At 33.2% G+C, this 17,748-nt stretch overlaps 1 protein-coding gene across 1 annotated transcript in view; it reads right to left on the bottom strand.

Moving 5' to 3' along the window:
* LOC149801930 (uncharacterized) overlaps positions 1-16,769 on the bottom strand; it is a 96,610-nt gene extending 79,841 nt beyond the window's left edge. The window contains exons 1-2 of the mRNA XM_089956310.1: positions 16,518-16,769; positions 4,457-4,547 (exon numbers count right to left, since the gene is read on the bottom strand). Of these exons, the coding sequence (XP_089812436.1) occupies positions 4,457-4,547; positions 16,518-16,620 (194 nt within the window). The 5' untranslated portion in view covers positions 16,621-16,769. The remainder of the gene's footprint in view (positions 1-4,456; positions 4,548-16,517) is intronic.
* Positions 16,770-17,748: the final 979 nt, after the last annotated feature.

The following is a 17,748-nucleotide window of genomic DNA, read 5'->3' on the forward strand; positions in this document are numbered from 1 at the left end:
TTTAGCTGCACATTTTTACCCTCAGGTGAAGATGCAATCTAGTGCACATACCAGCTTCATGATTTAGGGTTCTGTAGAACAGGTAACTAGCAACTAGCTTGCATGCAGTGAAATGCTGTGTCTCCATTATAACCAGAGTCTAGCTTGTACACAGCGAAATGCTGTCTCCATTATTACCAGAGTCTAGCATGTACACAGTGATATCATGTGTCTCCATTATAACCAGTGTCTAGCATGTACACAGTGATATGATGTGTCTTCATTATAACCAGTGTCTAGCATGTACACAGTGATATGATGTGTCTTCATTATAACCAGTGTCTAGCATGTACACAGTGATATGATGTGTCTCCATTATAACCAGTGTCTAGCATGTACACAGTGATATGATGTGTCTTCATTATAACCAGTGTCTAGCATGTACACAGTGATATGATGTGTCTCCATTATAACCAGTGTCTAGCATGTACACAGTGATATGATGTGTCTTCATTATAACCAGCATCTAGCATGTACATTGTCATGTGATGTGTCTCCGTTATAACCAGTGTCTAGTATGTACACAGTGATATGATACATCTTCATTATAACCAGTGTCTAGTATCTACATAGTGATATGATGTGCCGACATTATAACCAGTGACTAGCATGTACACAGTGATATGTTGTGTCTCCATTATAACCAGTGTCTAGCTTTCACACAGTAATGTGACGTGTCCCCTTAATAACAGGTGTCTAGCCTGCACACAGTAATGTATTCCCATAATAACAGATGTCTACTCTGTACACAGTGATATGATTTCTACCCATAATAACCAGTGTCCAGGCAGCACGGTGATACCTGTCCCCATAATAATAGGTGCCTAGCCTGCAGACTGTGTGTCATGATATTAACAGCCAGCTTAGTGATATCATGTTTCTTCATAATAAACAGTCTCTAACCTGCACACAGCCGAGGAATTGTTTTCAGACATTTTAGAAACTTACCAGTATTTACCATGTACTTTGATCAAGCTACCATCATTTGAAGGATTTATGTGATAATATGTGCATAATTTTTCCAGATCAAATACTCATGCAACCCTATGTCCTGTGGCCATTTTGAATTTCATGGCTACATATGGCTGCTACCAAATAACAGTAAAGTGTCTAAACTGTATGCTGACATGTTCCAGACAGACTTGTATGCAGCAAAATTGCACATTTTAATGAACAGATGACATCAGATCCACCATTCATCCATCAGTGTCAACACAGATTTGGAGAGCAGATGCATTGGAACAGTCTGAGTACATTATTTATCTGATAATAAACCCTTGGTTAATAAGCCCAAATCCATTTACAAACAAAAGAACAGGATCTCATTTACATAAATAGAGAAACTGTGATTCCTGAGATCAGTTCTTTACACTTTAGTATACAAAACAAACCAGACTAACCCAAACAGGTTTCATGCTACCCAGACATAAATACCAGATAAACCAGACTAATCTCTAAATGTAAATTACAACAGTATCACCCAAACCACTTCCAGACCAGTACACTGAGACCCAGACAGTTCCTAGATTGATAACAGAGACTTTCCAGACTATTTCCAAAATTACATTCTGGGATTCATCAACTGCTTGAAAATATATATTCAGGCCAACATTGTTACATGCATGATTTTCTTGGTAAAGTTCAGTTTGTGCTATGATGGCTCTTAAACCCTTACTTCAGGCTTTGGGTCTTGTGAGTGTACATGTAGAATTACTAAAACTCAGGTCTAAGGGCGAGAGGTTTCAGAAACAGGACAGCTGGCCCTGATTTCACAAAAAATAATAATAATTTCTTCTTCAAAGTGAGAAATTTTGATATATTTCTTATTTTTTCATTCTGAATCACAAGTTTTTAGTTGAAAGTTTACCTGGATTCAATGGTTAAAATACAGTTATAATATCCTTCATTTTCCTGAAATTAGTCTCGAAAATTTCATCATATCTGAGGAATTCCTCAGCATGATTTTCAAGAATACAAGGACTTACAAGTGGACAGTTTTTAGAGTAACAGCAATTTTTCATCCCTGGCTATGAAGCCAGATGCTTGGTTAAAAATATCGGAATAAAGGAATCTGATGTGAAAATCATCAGAAAATTTGAGAATGGGAAAATAACAGCATTTTCAAATATATATAGCAATTACAAGTTAGTATTAACATGATTTAAAGACTTATCAATAAATGCTCAGAATTCCAAAATAAACAGCAAAGTCATTTTGAAAATTCTTAAAGAACTGTGCTGCAATAAAATCACGAGCAAAATGAAACGTGTATGTATACAAGTAGAGCATATGCTATGGCCTTCTCATCCTATAGCATTCGTTTATTGTTCATTATGCACTGACTTTAAAGTACAGTATACTTCAACATGATGCGAAGACTTCAAAACTACAGTAAACAATTTATCACATCATGCTTTTCATTTAACTTTCAATGATTCACAAGAAACTTTACTTTTAAAAACCTGAACAAAAGTATTTCCAAAGTCAGTGAATAAACTTTAAAAATGCATGTTTCACTCTGACACAGAAGAAAAGACTTTTGAAATAATAAATTTATACATATCACTTCACTTGATGCAAATGGATAAAGTACAAGCTATCTAGTCATTTCTTGGATTCACAGATTCACTGTGGCGTTTGTATCTCTTCATGGGATTAAGATGCCCTAAACTTGCCAGAAATCTATCCGCAAGTGAAAGCTTCTTCAGTATTTGCTTTGTAGATTTGGGGAAAAAAATTATGATTGAAAACTCTTTCTTCTGCTGTTCCATCTTACCTAGCCAAAGGTTGTCAATCCGCTTTATTCCACATCAGCCCTGGACATACCAGTATTTAGAAAGCTGAAATGGTGTTTTGAATAGGTGCCGTCTTGTAGATGAATGAGATTGTTACATAATCTGTCAGGGATTCATTAAGGCAATTACCATGATGTCCTCAGGCACCAAATTGAAAGTTGCTTAAAATGTATAAACTGGAGTAACTTAAATGCGATGTTTCACTGTGTATAACGGCAGTCATGATTATACCCAACATCTCCCAATTTAAATGTAACTAGGAATCTGGCTGGATCAGTTTCTTTTCACTATATCCAATGAGATAGCAGAGAAGTTAATACCATTTCAGTTAGCTAAATATGCCATGGGTCGATGTGGAATAAAGTGCATTGATGACCCATGGCTAGCAAAGATGCTGCTGTTCTGGTTTTAACTTTTTTCTTAAACTGAAATCTAAGTTATCAAATATACATTGATTTGAGTATTCAGTACATGATCAGCCAAAAGAAGAAACAAATTTTATGAATATTCTAATATAATCTGCAAGGATCATATGTTCAAAAATCAATCCTATACACCTTAACCCAAATGATTATTTATAACAAATAATGATGAAAAAAGTACCCATTTCAAAGCATAACCACACAAAATAAACACTACTGGTATTCTAGTATAGACAAGAAGTGATACAATGTATGGGAAAAAAAATATATGCACTTCTGAACTGAAAAATGGAATTAAAAAGATAAATTGTATTAAATAAATTGGCCAGTTCAACATTTCCCAGAATATATAGGAGTTTATATGAATTTTTGTACAATTGGAAAAATATATAAATCTTTAAACTGACAGAAATTTAGAAGCTTGGCTACCTGACTGTATTATATTTACCTGTCACAAAAATCCCTGCAATGTGAAAAGTATCATAAGCAAGATAATGTGGAGGCCAGAGATGTCGAAACTTTTCCTTTTGCAAGTTACAGATTATATCTGCAAAAACTAATGTCAGCTACATTTATTTCAATTCAAGTAGTACAGCAGTCCATTATATAACTTGTCTAGGTCATGGATTCCAAAACACTTGTAAAATTTTCATTTTGTATATTACTCCTTTTAGTTCACTAATAATTCTTGTTTCATCATAAAACCATTATGATACAATGATTTCACACATATGATTTTGCATCAAACATACTTATTATAACATAGCCTTGTTGTAATTTACCTTAATAAACACTCCCTCATTATAATGCTCTCCATAGGGGTGACCACATATGCTGTATAATATTAAGGCTGCATTATAATGAAGTACATGATATAATATTACAACCACTTAATGAACTGGATCCATGACCTTATGCGCTTTATAACAGGGAGTGTTATAATGAAGGGTCTTATAATGAGGGGGTTCTGTATCAGATGATCTTGCTCGTATCACTTAACAGTTGTATGGCTTCGTTCAATAGTTATATATGAACTGAAGGCTTACTACAATTTCACTTACAACCAAAAAAACTCTCCAAAAATCACTCTGACCCCACCCCACCCCACCCACAATAATGAGTCAAATCCAGACTCTACATCAATTTGTAAATACTGTTGAAGATTTGTGCTAGAAAACACAATTACAGCTTTTGATTTACCAGTATAGAAAGTCTGTAATCCACCCTTTGTGTTCATGTGTTGTCTGGACCAGCTTTCCATGCTCAGCCTCCCACACTTTGATTACTCCATCTGTAAACACAAAATTAAGGAAAGTAAAAATAAGAAAGATAAGCCTAAAATATGAATATGTAGGTTTAACAATTAAGACCTTTTAGTCATAAACAGGTTCCAAAGTTATTAGGGTGCTTTTGTTTGTTATAACCAGGTGGGGTAACAATCTAGAGATGTCACATTTATGGAACTTGGTGGAGCAAACATGGCATTCAAGGGAACATGAATTGGAGTCATTAGTGTGGACACAGACATCTTTCTCAAGCTGTAAATTTGCTTCATTCAACATGATATTGTTACTATTAATTTACATTTTTAAAGACCATCAACAAATAACTTATGTTAGAATGAATTGTCAATCCTGCCGAGACATGATTCTAAGCTACATCTTACACACTTTGATGGCATGGAACTGTATATACTTATTGTTTCCTCTCTTGGGGGAGGGGGTGTCACAATCCTTAATCTGCCACCTACATTGTGTCTCTCAGCACTGCAATTAAAATTCCTGTACCAAAAATATTTGGCTCCTTTGAGGGACCCAGAGTAGGGATGTAAATGTTAAATATATCCTCACCCCAAGGACAGATGAAATATCCTGATGCTAAAAGGGAGACATGAAACCAGGGATGTCATATTCCATGTCCAGATAAGATTTTGATTTTGTTTTCATACTGAAGTGATTTGTGTATAAGTGAATAAAAACTGTATGTTAGCTTCTATATTGACAATGAGTCCTCCAGAAAAATGTGAAGAATTTATACAGTCAGTCAACAAAAAAAACTGACAAGTACATGTATGGGTGAGAATACACTTTATAAATGACCATCTTGTTTGAGGTAACATATGGTAAATTCTTAAGACTTTGTGTAAAATTGTGAGCAACAAAGATTGAAAGCATTTCCCATGCTGCTAGTATAAATTTAAAAAATCATACTGTAGTCAAAAACAAATATGGACTTGTGTTCATTATGGAGTGCACCTTTGAATATATGGTATGTAAAAGCAATACAAAGCAAAATATCTGAAAATCTATCTATAGAGAAAAAATATCAACTAGATCTAACAACATGCTGAATATAGTAATTCAAGCCTGGTCTCTTTGAATAAATGTGCCACTTCATATTTTTAGTGCTATTGAGCTGCAAATGGGTTTGGTAACCAGTCTGCTGTAAATTGAATACTGTACCATGTGTACCATTTTCTTGGGCATACTATTAAAAATGTAGGTAAATTCTAACATACATGGGAATAAAAACTGCTTTCTGACTGGTTGAATTTCAAATATATATATATATATATATATATATATATATATATATATATATATATATATATATATATATATATATATATATGACTCAATAATAGATTTTGAATCTACCTTAAACTTTGTCTGTCATATATCCAAATGACTTAAAGCTGGAAACCCTAGAAACGTACCTACAGGATATGGATGCCCCTTTCAATATAGTTAAAGAGAAAAAACATTGGTTCAAGATACAACATTTTACAAATTTCCGAGTCAAACTGGGGTAACTCTTTTTTCAAGTTAAATGGTGAAAATTGATGACCTGCTGTACATTGTAACAAGATAACCGGGTGGGATATTTCGGATTAACAACAGAACACGTTTTGAAGACACAGATATATGGTTTAATGTGGCGATTTATATGAGTAGTGGATGATGAAGATATGTGCGTATTTATAATCCAAATATTGGATCTATTTAACAAAAAAAATGCACAGTTTCAAAGATGAAAAAAATATACAAATAAATTTAGGTCAGTAACCCTAAAACACAGGATAAATGATTTCACAAATGATTCAATAATGGAAAGATGAATATAGTTCACTCAAATAGTAAACAATGTAAGCGTTTACACATAGTAAAAAAATGTATTCGCTCAGGTAGCGAAATTATGTCACTAAACAAGAACGGATATACAATCTATCCTTCCAGTCCTGAATAATACACTGGGTCTTACTAACCCAAAATTAGCATACAGCTAAAAATACATGTGTGGAGATGCACTCCGTCACCCGTGCACCATATCCGCTCCACAGCTCCTCCGAATCAATTTCACAACCAATATAGACTCCGGACCCTCGGAATACTATGATCACTTGAAATATTAGACCCTCCGGACACTTGAAATATTAGACCCTCCGGACCCCCTGTCCTTTGACGGCTCTACAGCTGGGTCACCTTAGTCCCTCTGGACACTCCGGACGCTAGACATTAGACGCTCCGGCACCTTAAACGCTCCGGACACAAGGACGTTTCTACACTCTGACAACACCGGACACCCCGGATATTCCTACCATCAAAAACTCAGCCCTACAGCTGGAGTTGTGCGAATCCTTTAAGCAGGCCGCTTGCTGACAAAACCATTAGTATTGTAAAGGTCCTTTACATGTAGTAACGTATTTATACCTTTAGAATTTTCGTTATTCTTTATCAAAGGCACCTTGCACGTGTGGCACAGGACGAATCGTACTCACGATTTCGAAATACATAGACCATATTATAATCACCCTCGGGTATCGTTGTACAGAGAAAAAGAAACGAAACCCGAGTACATGTATTTAATTAACAACATTTACACCATTCCGTGACATACATGTAAGTCTTTTTGATATTATTAACAGGTTAGACATCTTTCATTTGAAAATGGGTAGTCACATGAGTGAATATATACGGTATAATCATAATAGCAATTATGGTTTGTGCTTTAATTATCAAATCAGTGTACAATTGGTCACCTTTAAACAAAGGCAAGCTAATAGTGTGTGTATGTATGTTACGTGACTATTGTTTATGGATATATTTATGACAAAGTTCTTCATCTTACTAAGAATCTGCACTCATTCAACTCAGCTAACTGTTATCACTAACTTTGTAACCTTGACTGTTTTAATATTATGTACATAACCTGTCTGTTTTAATACCATGTACATAACCTGTATGTTTTAATACTATGTACATAACCTGTTTTAATACTATGTAAATAACCTGTTTTAATACCATGTACATAATCTTCCTTTTTAAATACCATGTTCATAACCTGTCTGTTTTAATACCATGTACATAACCTGTCTATTTTAATACCATGTACATAACCTGTATGTTTTAATGCCATATGCATAACCTTTCTATTTTAATACCATGTAAATAACCTGTCTATTTTAATACCATGTACATAACCTGTATGTTTTAATACCATATGCATAACCTTTCTATTTTAATACCATGTACATAACCTGTCTATTTTAATACCATGTACATAACCTGTCTATTTTAATACCATGTACATAACCTGTATGTTTTAATACTATGTACATAGCCTGTTTTAATACTATGTAAATAACCTGTTTTAATACCATGTACATAACCTGTCTGTTTTAATACCATGTACATAACCTGTCTGTTTTAATACCATGTACATAACCTGTCTATTTTAATACCATGTACATAACCTGTATGTTTTAATACCATATGCATAACCTTTCTATTTTAATAAGCTAAAAATGCTGCTAACATTGTACATATATTCACCTGAATATTATAGCTGTTGAATTCTGAAAATTGTCTACTTTAAATAATTTCTGAAATTGATGTTCCATTAATAGAGATAATATAAAGTTTAGTTCCATTTATACAATTTAGCTGTAACTTGAGCACCAGGCAAACATATCTACAGTACTGTACTTATTTATACTGCCAAATCTAAAGAATAAGCACATACATGAACATAAGTGTACAAAGAAAGTAAGTACATGCATGTACACCAGTGTATACAGAAATCCAACACATGTAGATAAGTGCACAGAGAAAGTAAGCACATACATATATACAAGTGTATACAAAAAGTAAGCACAAACATGCACACAAGTGTATGCAGAAAGTAAGCACAAACATGTACACAAGTGTATGCAGAAAGTAAGCACAAACATATCAATAAGTGTATAAATAAAGTAAGCACATGCATGTACACCAGTGTATACAGAAATCCAGCACATACATGTTCATAAGTGTACACAGAAAGTAAGCACATACATGTAAACAAGTGTATACAGAAAGTAAGTACATACATGTACAAAGTGTATACAGAAAGTAAACACAAACATATGTACAAGTGTATACAGAGAGTAAGCACAAATATGTACACAAATGTATACCAAAAGTAAGCACAAACATATCACTAAGTGCATAAAGAAAGTAAGCACCAGCATGTACACACGTGTACATAGAAAGTGAGCACATACATGTACAAGGCTGTATACAGAAATTAAGCAGACATGTACATCAGTAAATATAGAAAAAAAAACATGTCCTGCCTTCAAATACGTTGTAACCAAAATTAAACATATATAGGCATGGCTATAAAAGGTAACCCACAAATCCAACAAAAAATGTTCTGATGCTGATTATAACTAATCAATCTACTTGCATTGTTTATATAATTCTATTTCATTCTTTTGCTAAACTGTTTGCTTTCTAAAATCAAGCATCTTTATATTCATGGAATTAAATATACTCATGAATTTTGTCGATAACATGATTTATCTTGAACCAAATAGGGAGAATTCCTGACTCCAAGAAATGCATGAAAATGTCTTGGTCTCACCATTATTATCCAAAAGTTAGTTATATATATATATATATATATATATATATATATATATATATATATATATATATATATATATATATATATATATATATATATATATATATGTATGTATGTATATATATAGTACTGGGATTCTCAGTCCAAAAATAGAGGAAAACCCAAATAAATATTAAAAATAAATATTAAAATTACAAGCTGACAAGTGCTTGTATCAAGGTATACTACTACAACAGAGGTGAATCACAACCATAATTCTATGTATCAGGGTATATATTTTTTATAATATACAATGTATATTCTAATTTGCATTATTATATTTTGTATTTTCTAATTATACTGGACACATATTCTGAGTTGCATCTTTCCACTGCTTGTATTTCATAGTGAACTGGTAAAACATCACACTAGAATACTGCAATTTTTTGTCTTTAGATTTGTTAGTGGTGTCAACTGCATATTGTTATACTAAATTCCTGACTATATTTTCCCAACTCTATATTTCCTTTTCACAAAGCTCATTTGATGACATACTGTTAAATACCATTTTTGTAATAATTAACATCCCATACATTAACAGGTGCCATAATGACAGCTGCAAGTATTAGCATCATAGAATTTACCATGTGCCATAATGACAGCTGTAAGTATTAACATATCCCAAGTTACCATGTGCCATGATGACAGCTGCAAGTATTAACATCTCCCAAGTTACCATGATGACAGCTGCAAGTATTAACATCTCCCAAGTTACCATGTGCCATGATGACAGCTGCAAGTATTAACATCTCCCAAGTTACCATGATGACAGTTGCAAGTATTAACATCTCCCAAGTTACCATGTGCCATAATGACAGCTGCAAGTATTAACATTTCCCAAGTTACCATGTGCCATAATGACAGCTGCAAGTATTAACATCCCACAAATTACCATGTGCCATAATGACAGCTGCCAGTATTAACATCCCACAAGTTACCATGTGCCATAATGACAGCTGCCAGTATTAACATCCCACAAGTTACCATGTGCCATAAATGACAGCTGCAAGTATTAACATCCATCTGCAGGTATTAACAACCCACAAGTTACCACGTGCCATAAATGACAGCTGCAAGTATTAACATCCCACAAGTTACCATGTACCATAAATGACAGCTGTAAGTATTAACATTCCACAAGTTACCATGTAACAAAATGACAGCTGCAAGTATTAAAATCTCAGAACTTAAAGTCTGCTATAATGACAGTTGTAAGTATTATCATCACAGAAGTTACCATATGCCATAATGACAGCAGAAGTATTAACATCACAGAAGTTACACTGTACCATAAAGGTAGCTGCAGATATTTACATCAGAGAAGATATGATGTACCATAATGACAGCTCCAAGTACCAGTAAGGTGTTAACATAATGCACATTGCAATGGTGCTATGACATCTGAATGAAAAAGATTACCCTGTGACTGCTGCATTACTGTTTCTAATCATGGAGCACTAATCTATTGTTCAGATATGACCTATAAACCCAACAGTAAGCCTGCTGTGTCTCATCATCAATGTAGAATTAGATAAATAATTACAATACTGTCTTTAATATAAGACAATATAACTGCTTTTTCCTCCAGAGTATTCATTTTGTTTAATGATAATTTTTTTCTACAGATAAATTAATTATCTTTCACCTTCAGTTTACCATTCTTTTGTAGTTTCAGCAAAGCTCTGTCTCAGACTTTCATTTGTATCTTTTCTGTTTTCCTTAAACGAATATCTTTAAAAGTAATTATCAAACTGAGAAAAAAAATGTTATCAGTAACTAAGACAACTTTTAAAATGTTCAACGCTCACCCTTCACAAGTGATAAATCATTCAGGCTATAGATTTTGCTATTTTGATATGCATGCCTATGAAATCAGGGACCTATATTAGCAAGATGATGGGTCCCTGATGAAATAAATAGGAAGCATTGAAATGTGTACAGAACACAGGGACTATTTGGTCAGAAGTACATGATTCTATCTTAGCCCCAAGAAATAGTCATATAGCTTGATGTACCCATACACACGCTAAACTTTTTTTATTACAATGTTAGTTTTGGAAAAGTTATTTATTTTCCGAGACATTTTTTTTTCACAACAAAATTTAAGAAATATTACTGATTACTACAAGATTTTGTGAGGAAAATTCACCAAAATTATTAAATAATTTACAGAACACTAAAGATATTATCTCATCCATTTCAGCAAGGCATGTTTCAGTCCTAAATAGTTAACACTTTGGTGATTCACTACAGCTTGGCATGTGTTTGTACTATATACGTATATGTTACATTGTGACAATCCAATACAGCAAGGCACATGTCAGTCCTAGATATTTAGACTGTGTAGCAAGAATGAGTATCTCACACCTATATATTTCGCACTGTGGTGATCCATTACAGTGAGGCATGTGTCAGTCCTAATTATCTTACACTGTGGTGATCCATTACAGTGAGGCATGTGTCAGTCCTAATTATCTTACACTGTGGTGATCCATTACAGTGAGGCATGTGTCAGTCCTAATTATCTTACACTGTGGTGATCCATTACAGAGAGGCATGTGTCAGTCCTAATTATCTTACACTGTGGTGATCCATTACAGTAAGGCATGTGTCAGTCCTAATTATCTTACACTGTGGTGATTAATTACAGCAAAGCACATGTCAATGCTAAATATTATATGCTGTTACAGCATGGAATATCTCAGACCCAAATATTTCAGTCTGTCATGATCTCCATTATAGTAAGGCACATGACAATCATAAATATTCTACACCAAGGATATATCAGACAGACATTCTGAGCTGAATCTTTTCTTAAAATATTTCCTTATAAATTTGACGATATTATAATACTTCAGTATGACGTGCATTTTTCCGATCAGGATTAAACTGGCAAAAGTAACTCCAATACATAATATGGCAGTTCTTATGATTGACAATAGACCTCTATCAGTTTTATCATCATTTGCAAAGATTTTAGAAAGACATAATTTGTAGTGAATTTAGAAACTACCTGGAATCTTTTGATTTACAATATTGACAACAATCAGATATTCATGAAGGACATTCATGCCAGACTACGCTAAGTAGAATGGTGGATAATTGGTTAACAGCAATAGATCAAGGTAACCTTGTAGGTACAGAGTTTCTTGACTTTACAAATGCTTTGACCTTGTAAATCACAAAATCCTGCTGGAAAAGCTCAGCATATATCAACTTAACAATAAAAATTTAACTTGGTTTTAAACATATCTTGAAGGCAGACAACAGAAAGTTTCTATTTTCAGATAAGAAACTGATAAATTCAGGTGCTTCATAAAGATCAGTTCTTGGACCATGACTCTTTCTGATGCAAATCAATGATTTACATATCACATTGAACTATCCATGATCAACATATTCACAGATGATACAACATTATATAAGACTGGATCAACTGGTCATGAGATAAGCACTAAATTAAGGGAAGATTTGGCAAAAATAAATAACTGGTGTGAGCACAATGGTATAACAATAAATGCAGCCAAATCAATGATGATTACAGGTATTCAGGCAAGAGTAAAAGCTAAGAAAGATGACTTCAATGTAATAATAAAAGGAATGGATATACAACAGTCTGCAAATGAAAAAGTACTTGGCATCATGATAGACAATATCTTGTGCTTGAAAATACAAGTTGATATGGTCATTAAATAGTGATACAGAAAATCAAGAAAGATGACTGGAATTTCAAAAAAAGAGTAGATTGAGTTATTCTTGATGCTGATTTAGATGAACCATCAACAAATCTTTTTAAAACGCTAAAGTGGCTTCCATTTCTGCAGAGAATTCAGTTTCAAAAGGGCATACTAGTCTATAAATCCTTTCATGGCTTGGTTTCTGATTATCATAAATGTAACTTTAACTTTGTTGAAAATGTACATATGTATGAACTAAGATTCATCTCAAACAACAATTTATTGTACCTAAACCAAATTACGAATTTGATAAGAAGAGTTTTGTTTTTTCTGAAGTGAAACTTGAATTCCATACCACCCTATATAGTCAGTTGACTCATGCCAAGCTTTTAAAAAGCTTCTTAGTCAACATCTACAGAAAAAAATCATTTGTTGATATTGTAATACTTCAGTCTCACATCTTCAGATAGTTCTCTCTCTCTCTCCAGTGAGACAGTGAATGTCAACCAGGGCAGATGTTGAATCAGAAATCCATGGACATGTCTTGTTTGCTTTCAGTCTGTCATATTCATGACTGAGAGCTGTTACCATTTTAATTGCAGTACAATATGTTGTCATAAAGGGTGACATTATAACAACAGACAGCACTGACCACATCAGAAGTACACAACACATTACATGCAGGCTACATATAGCTTGCAGCCTATGTTCATACTTAATGTATGTGTATTTATGATTTATTATAGATGCAAACCTTGTGCAGTGCATCCTGCTTAATTACAATCAAGGTCATATCTGACCCATGTAAATGTTTGAGTTGTGCATCACTGGATTATATTATTCTAACTTGAATTATACCAACATTTTACTTCCAACATTCTGTATGCTAAACTGTTAACTTCAGTGATGTTATTACTATAATTACCACGATGGTTACGAACATATGTCATGAAATGAATTGTCAAAATACAAAGATGCTACTGAGAGCTGAAATAATGCAGCTTAGAATGCTGACATATGTAATGTTAAAATTGACACTAGCTATTGTCAAAATACAAAGATATTATTGAGAGTTGAAATAATGCAATTTAGAATGCTGACATATGTAATGTTAAAATTACGCGCATGGAATCAACTCAGATGGAATAATTTGAACATGACTTAAATTATATAAGTTCAGGAAATGCTACTGGGTCTAAGTTGATTTAAATTTGTTAATTTAATGAATACAGAATGATATGAAAATCATCTTTGACAGTCAGCATTTTACATTTACATGTATAGAGAAAAACACACCTATGTTTTCAGATTACTTATTTAATATTTACAAACAAATAGATTCCCTGGCATACCAAAGAATTTTTAAAAAATGAATTTATTCACATTCTCAATTGAGAATAATTTCTGTGCGGCTCTGAATAAAACAGTACTTAATCATAGCTCGATTTCATTGTACACTCCCCCTAAGGATATGGGGATCTGGAATAATCCAAACATGTCTTCCTATATGTTGACCTGTGATCATGTTCCACCTGAGGATTTTAACCTTTAATAAGAATGCATCTTATTTCAAACATTTGACTTCACATTGGAAGAATTTTAACTTTTTTTTAACCTGATATTTGTTTTGTATACATTTTTGCGCAATACCAAAACTTAGCTGGCAATATATAGCCTGAACTGTGTTGATGTGCTGTTGAACCCTATACATGCATGCATTCATTCATTATATACTACTGGTAGGCCTCAAATTAACTGTAACCTCTACCTTTATAAATGACTGATATTATGGATTTTAAATGTATATAGTGCATACTTTACTTGAAAACCAATTAATAAACTCTAAATACTGTACAGTACCATATGTACTCACTACAAACATTAAAGACCCTAATCTGCCTTTGCATAATGCACTGGCAGATCAGGATCTATGCTATTTGTCTCCCAGCAAACTGTATAAATCCAGATCTGCTGTCAAATTTATATGAGACAGAAAATCTCGATTTGTGCAGTTTACAGCTGGACTCAACTTTTAAGTGAGCATGTATGGTAGATCAACATGTAATTCTGTTTATTAAGAATCTTCTACAAATGCTTTGATTATGGTCACTGAGGCAGCACCATCCAGACATCTGATAAGATTGACAATTAGGCCCTCTTACAACAAATTACTTATGAATAGCAGACTGCTAATAACTTGTTTACTACATATTAAACAATAATTAAATCAATCATTTAAAGTTACCTGGCTCAAATCCAGTACTCATTCTACTTATTAGTGTACCAATGGAGTCTTCACCCCAAAAGCTTTTGAATGCCACTGTTACCTAACTGAATACAATGTATGTGCTGTGAAAATTTATTAATTTGAGCTACCTAAAAGCACATTCTCTGCAAAAAGAATATCAAAAACCTTGATCGTATGAATTCTTTCCTGCATTCTTAAAAATTAAGGTGTCTGAAGCTATCCAAATTTCCTATCCAAAAATGTAATGCACGCTTTTGGAAATATTTTATATGCATGTAAAAGGAAATAATGGAAGCATCTCAATTTTTAAAAATATCCAGATTACTTTTAATTAACTTTTTTATCTACTTGATTTGAAAATTTTATATTGGAACTCAATGATAAATATTACTTGATTTAGCACTGTAAATATCTTATAATCAGCTGTTTGACAGGTTGCTGATTATGAAGAGAAATTAGTCAATTATTTACATCACCTGACCACAGAATATACAATTTCTTTCAATTATCTCAAAATACAAACATGAATAGGCAGATTCTCATGTGTCTGATATTCTCCTGTCAAAAAGCTGTGAAAATAAAAATATGGTCTTTGCCCAGATTCATTTATAAAATTATTAGCAATATATTATCCCAATTTTTATGGAGAGCTTTTTTCTAAAGATCTTTAAACTGACATTGGCTTGTTTACTTAACCCTATTTCTATTCTACATGTTGGTAAACATCATAATTGCATTTATAAATTAGAAAATACAGAATCTTTCTCTTTAATAGTATAACCATAAAAGATGGGTAAATAGCACCATTAAACATATAAAGAAGTCAAGAGAATTCTGCAAAGAAGTGGGTATTATTTATTGTAAAGTTGGGATCTTTTACAATATTTCCCTTAACACAGCTGAGGAGATAGCTGATAAATAAATGGTTATGGCAACTTCCATATGCAGGTAAATTATTGTATTTCATTTATGATTCACAGTAATTATGACACCACATTATTTCAGAATGATTTTCCATCTACAGGTATTCTCAGTGTAACTGCATACTACTGATGTCAACCTACTGCTTTCTGCACATTGATCTAAAGAGACCAGATTTTGACACTGATTACCTGACCAGTGGCTTACAATAAATTCAAGGCACCTCCCAATAAAAGATTTATTTGATTGGAATTTTGGGCCGTCTCCCCAACTCCCAAGCTGAAGAGGTTGCTTGGGTCATTGCTACACCGCTGTACCGGGCTTTTCTTAGTGATGATGTGTATGAATATTAATCTATTTTCAGATGAGCTAGCTCTCATACATTACCAAAAAGGAACAAAATTTAAGTCCACAATACATAGTTTTTCAATAAATTATACGTATCAAATAGGCCAAGAGAGATATATACCTTCACATCCCATAAGTATTTCCCTGCGGACTGGATTGCACCCAAGAGCAGTAATTGCTCTTGCGTGAGTGTCCGTCCGCACATAGTGCTTTTCCATTGCCATTTTCTTTTAAAAGGGTTTTCACCAGTATATCTCACAAAACAACCGAATACGATTTTCTAAATTTGTCTGGCAATTCATTCTTGTATCTATCCACTAAAATCCATGTCACTGATGGCTGAATTTTCCCGTCCCTGACACTCGGTGCTCGTTTGCCGCCATACTATTTATCTTAGAGACCGCGCATGCGTGTCCTACCAAGAGCATTTTGAAGGTATCACTAAAAGACGAAATGGAAAAATTTAACGCATTGGAAATAAAATATGCAATGGAAACCAAATAATTGTATATTAACACTGTTTCGTCACTGTTTGAACTAAATATGAATTCTGACATCAAAACATACAAATTTAATACTTATTTTAAATAACAGTGCAAGTTTACTCAAATAATTTTATGTGACCGACCTGCTGGCATATTGGAAATCATAAATAAAAAGCCGCAAAATTAATATATTCAAACAATACTTTTTTTAATATAAAAACGTATTTCTTAATATACTTCGGAGCGCGAACATAAGATAAATGGTTAAGTTGTGTTTTTCGACTTCCATTTATGCATCAGACCGGTCACTGTCATATAAAATGCATTTTTTCAATTAAATTAATAACTTAAAAATTACCAAAAAAATATTTATCGATATTTCGAGATAAATACCACTAAATAAGATGCCTTAACTTCTGAAATTTCCATTGCATATAATGATTTCCATTGCGAAGCATGCCGGTCTTTTATTAAATATGCACTACTATTTAAATTAAGTGTTTACATTTATGTTTCGATGTCAATTTATAACCAGAAATCATATTTAGTTCAGACAGTGACGAAAATGTGTTAATATACAATTTGCTGATTTCCATTGCGTATTTTACTTCCATTGCGTTCCATATTTCCGTTACGTAATTTAGTCATACCCCATTGTGCCGTCGAAACCTAAAAGTCAGATAAATGAACCAAATAAGCGACAAAATAAGATCGAAAAAGGAACGAAATTGAGGCTTGGCAATACGATAAGTAAACATTATTTGTAAGTTAACATATTATTAAGAGTGACAAGTTTTTCTGAGATATTATCATGCCGCCATTAGTCAATTTTATTTTTCTTTCTTTCCTTCTGCGTCGTTTCCCTAG

The sequence above is a fragment of the Sinohyriopsis cumingii genome, chromosome 4, assembly GCF_028554795.1.
Source record: "Sinohyriopsis cumingii isolate HCF-2022 chromosome 4, ASM2855479v2, whole genome shotgun sequence".
Classification (NCBI taxonomy): domain Eukaryota; kingdom Metazoa; phylum Mollusca; class Bivalvia; order Unionida; family Unionidae; genus Sinohyriopsis; species Sinohyriopsis cumingii.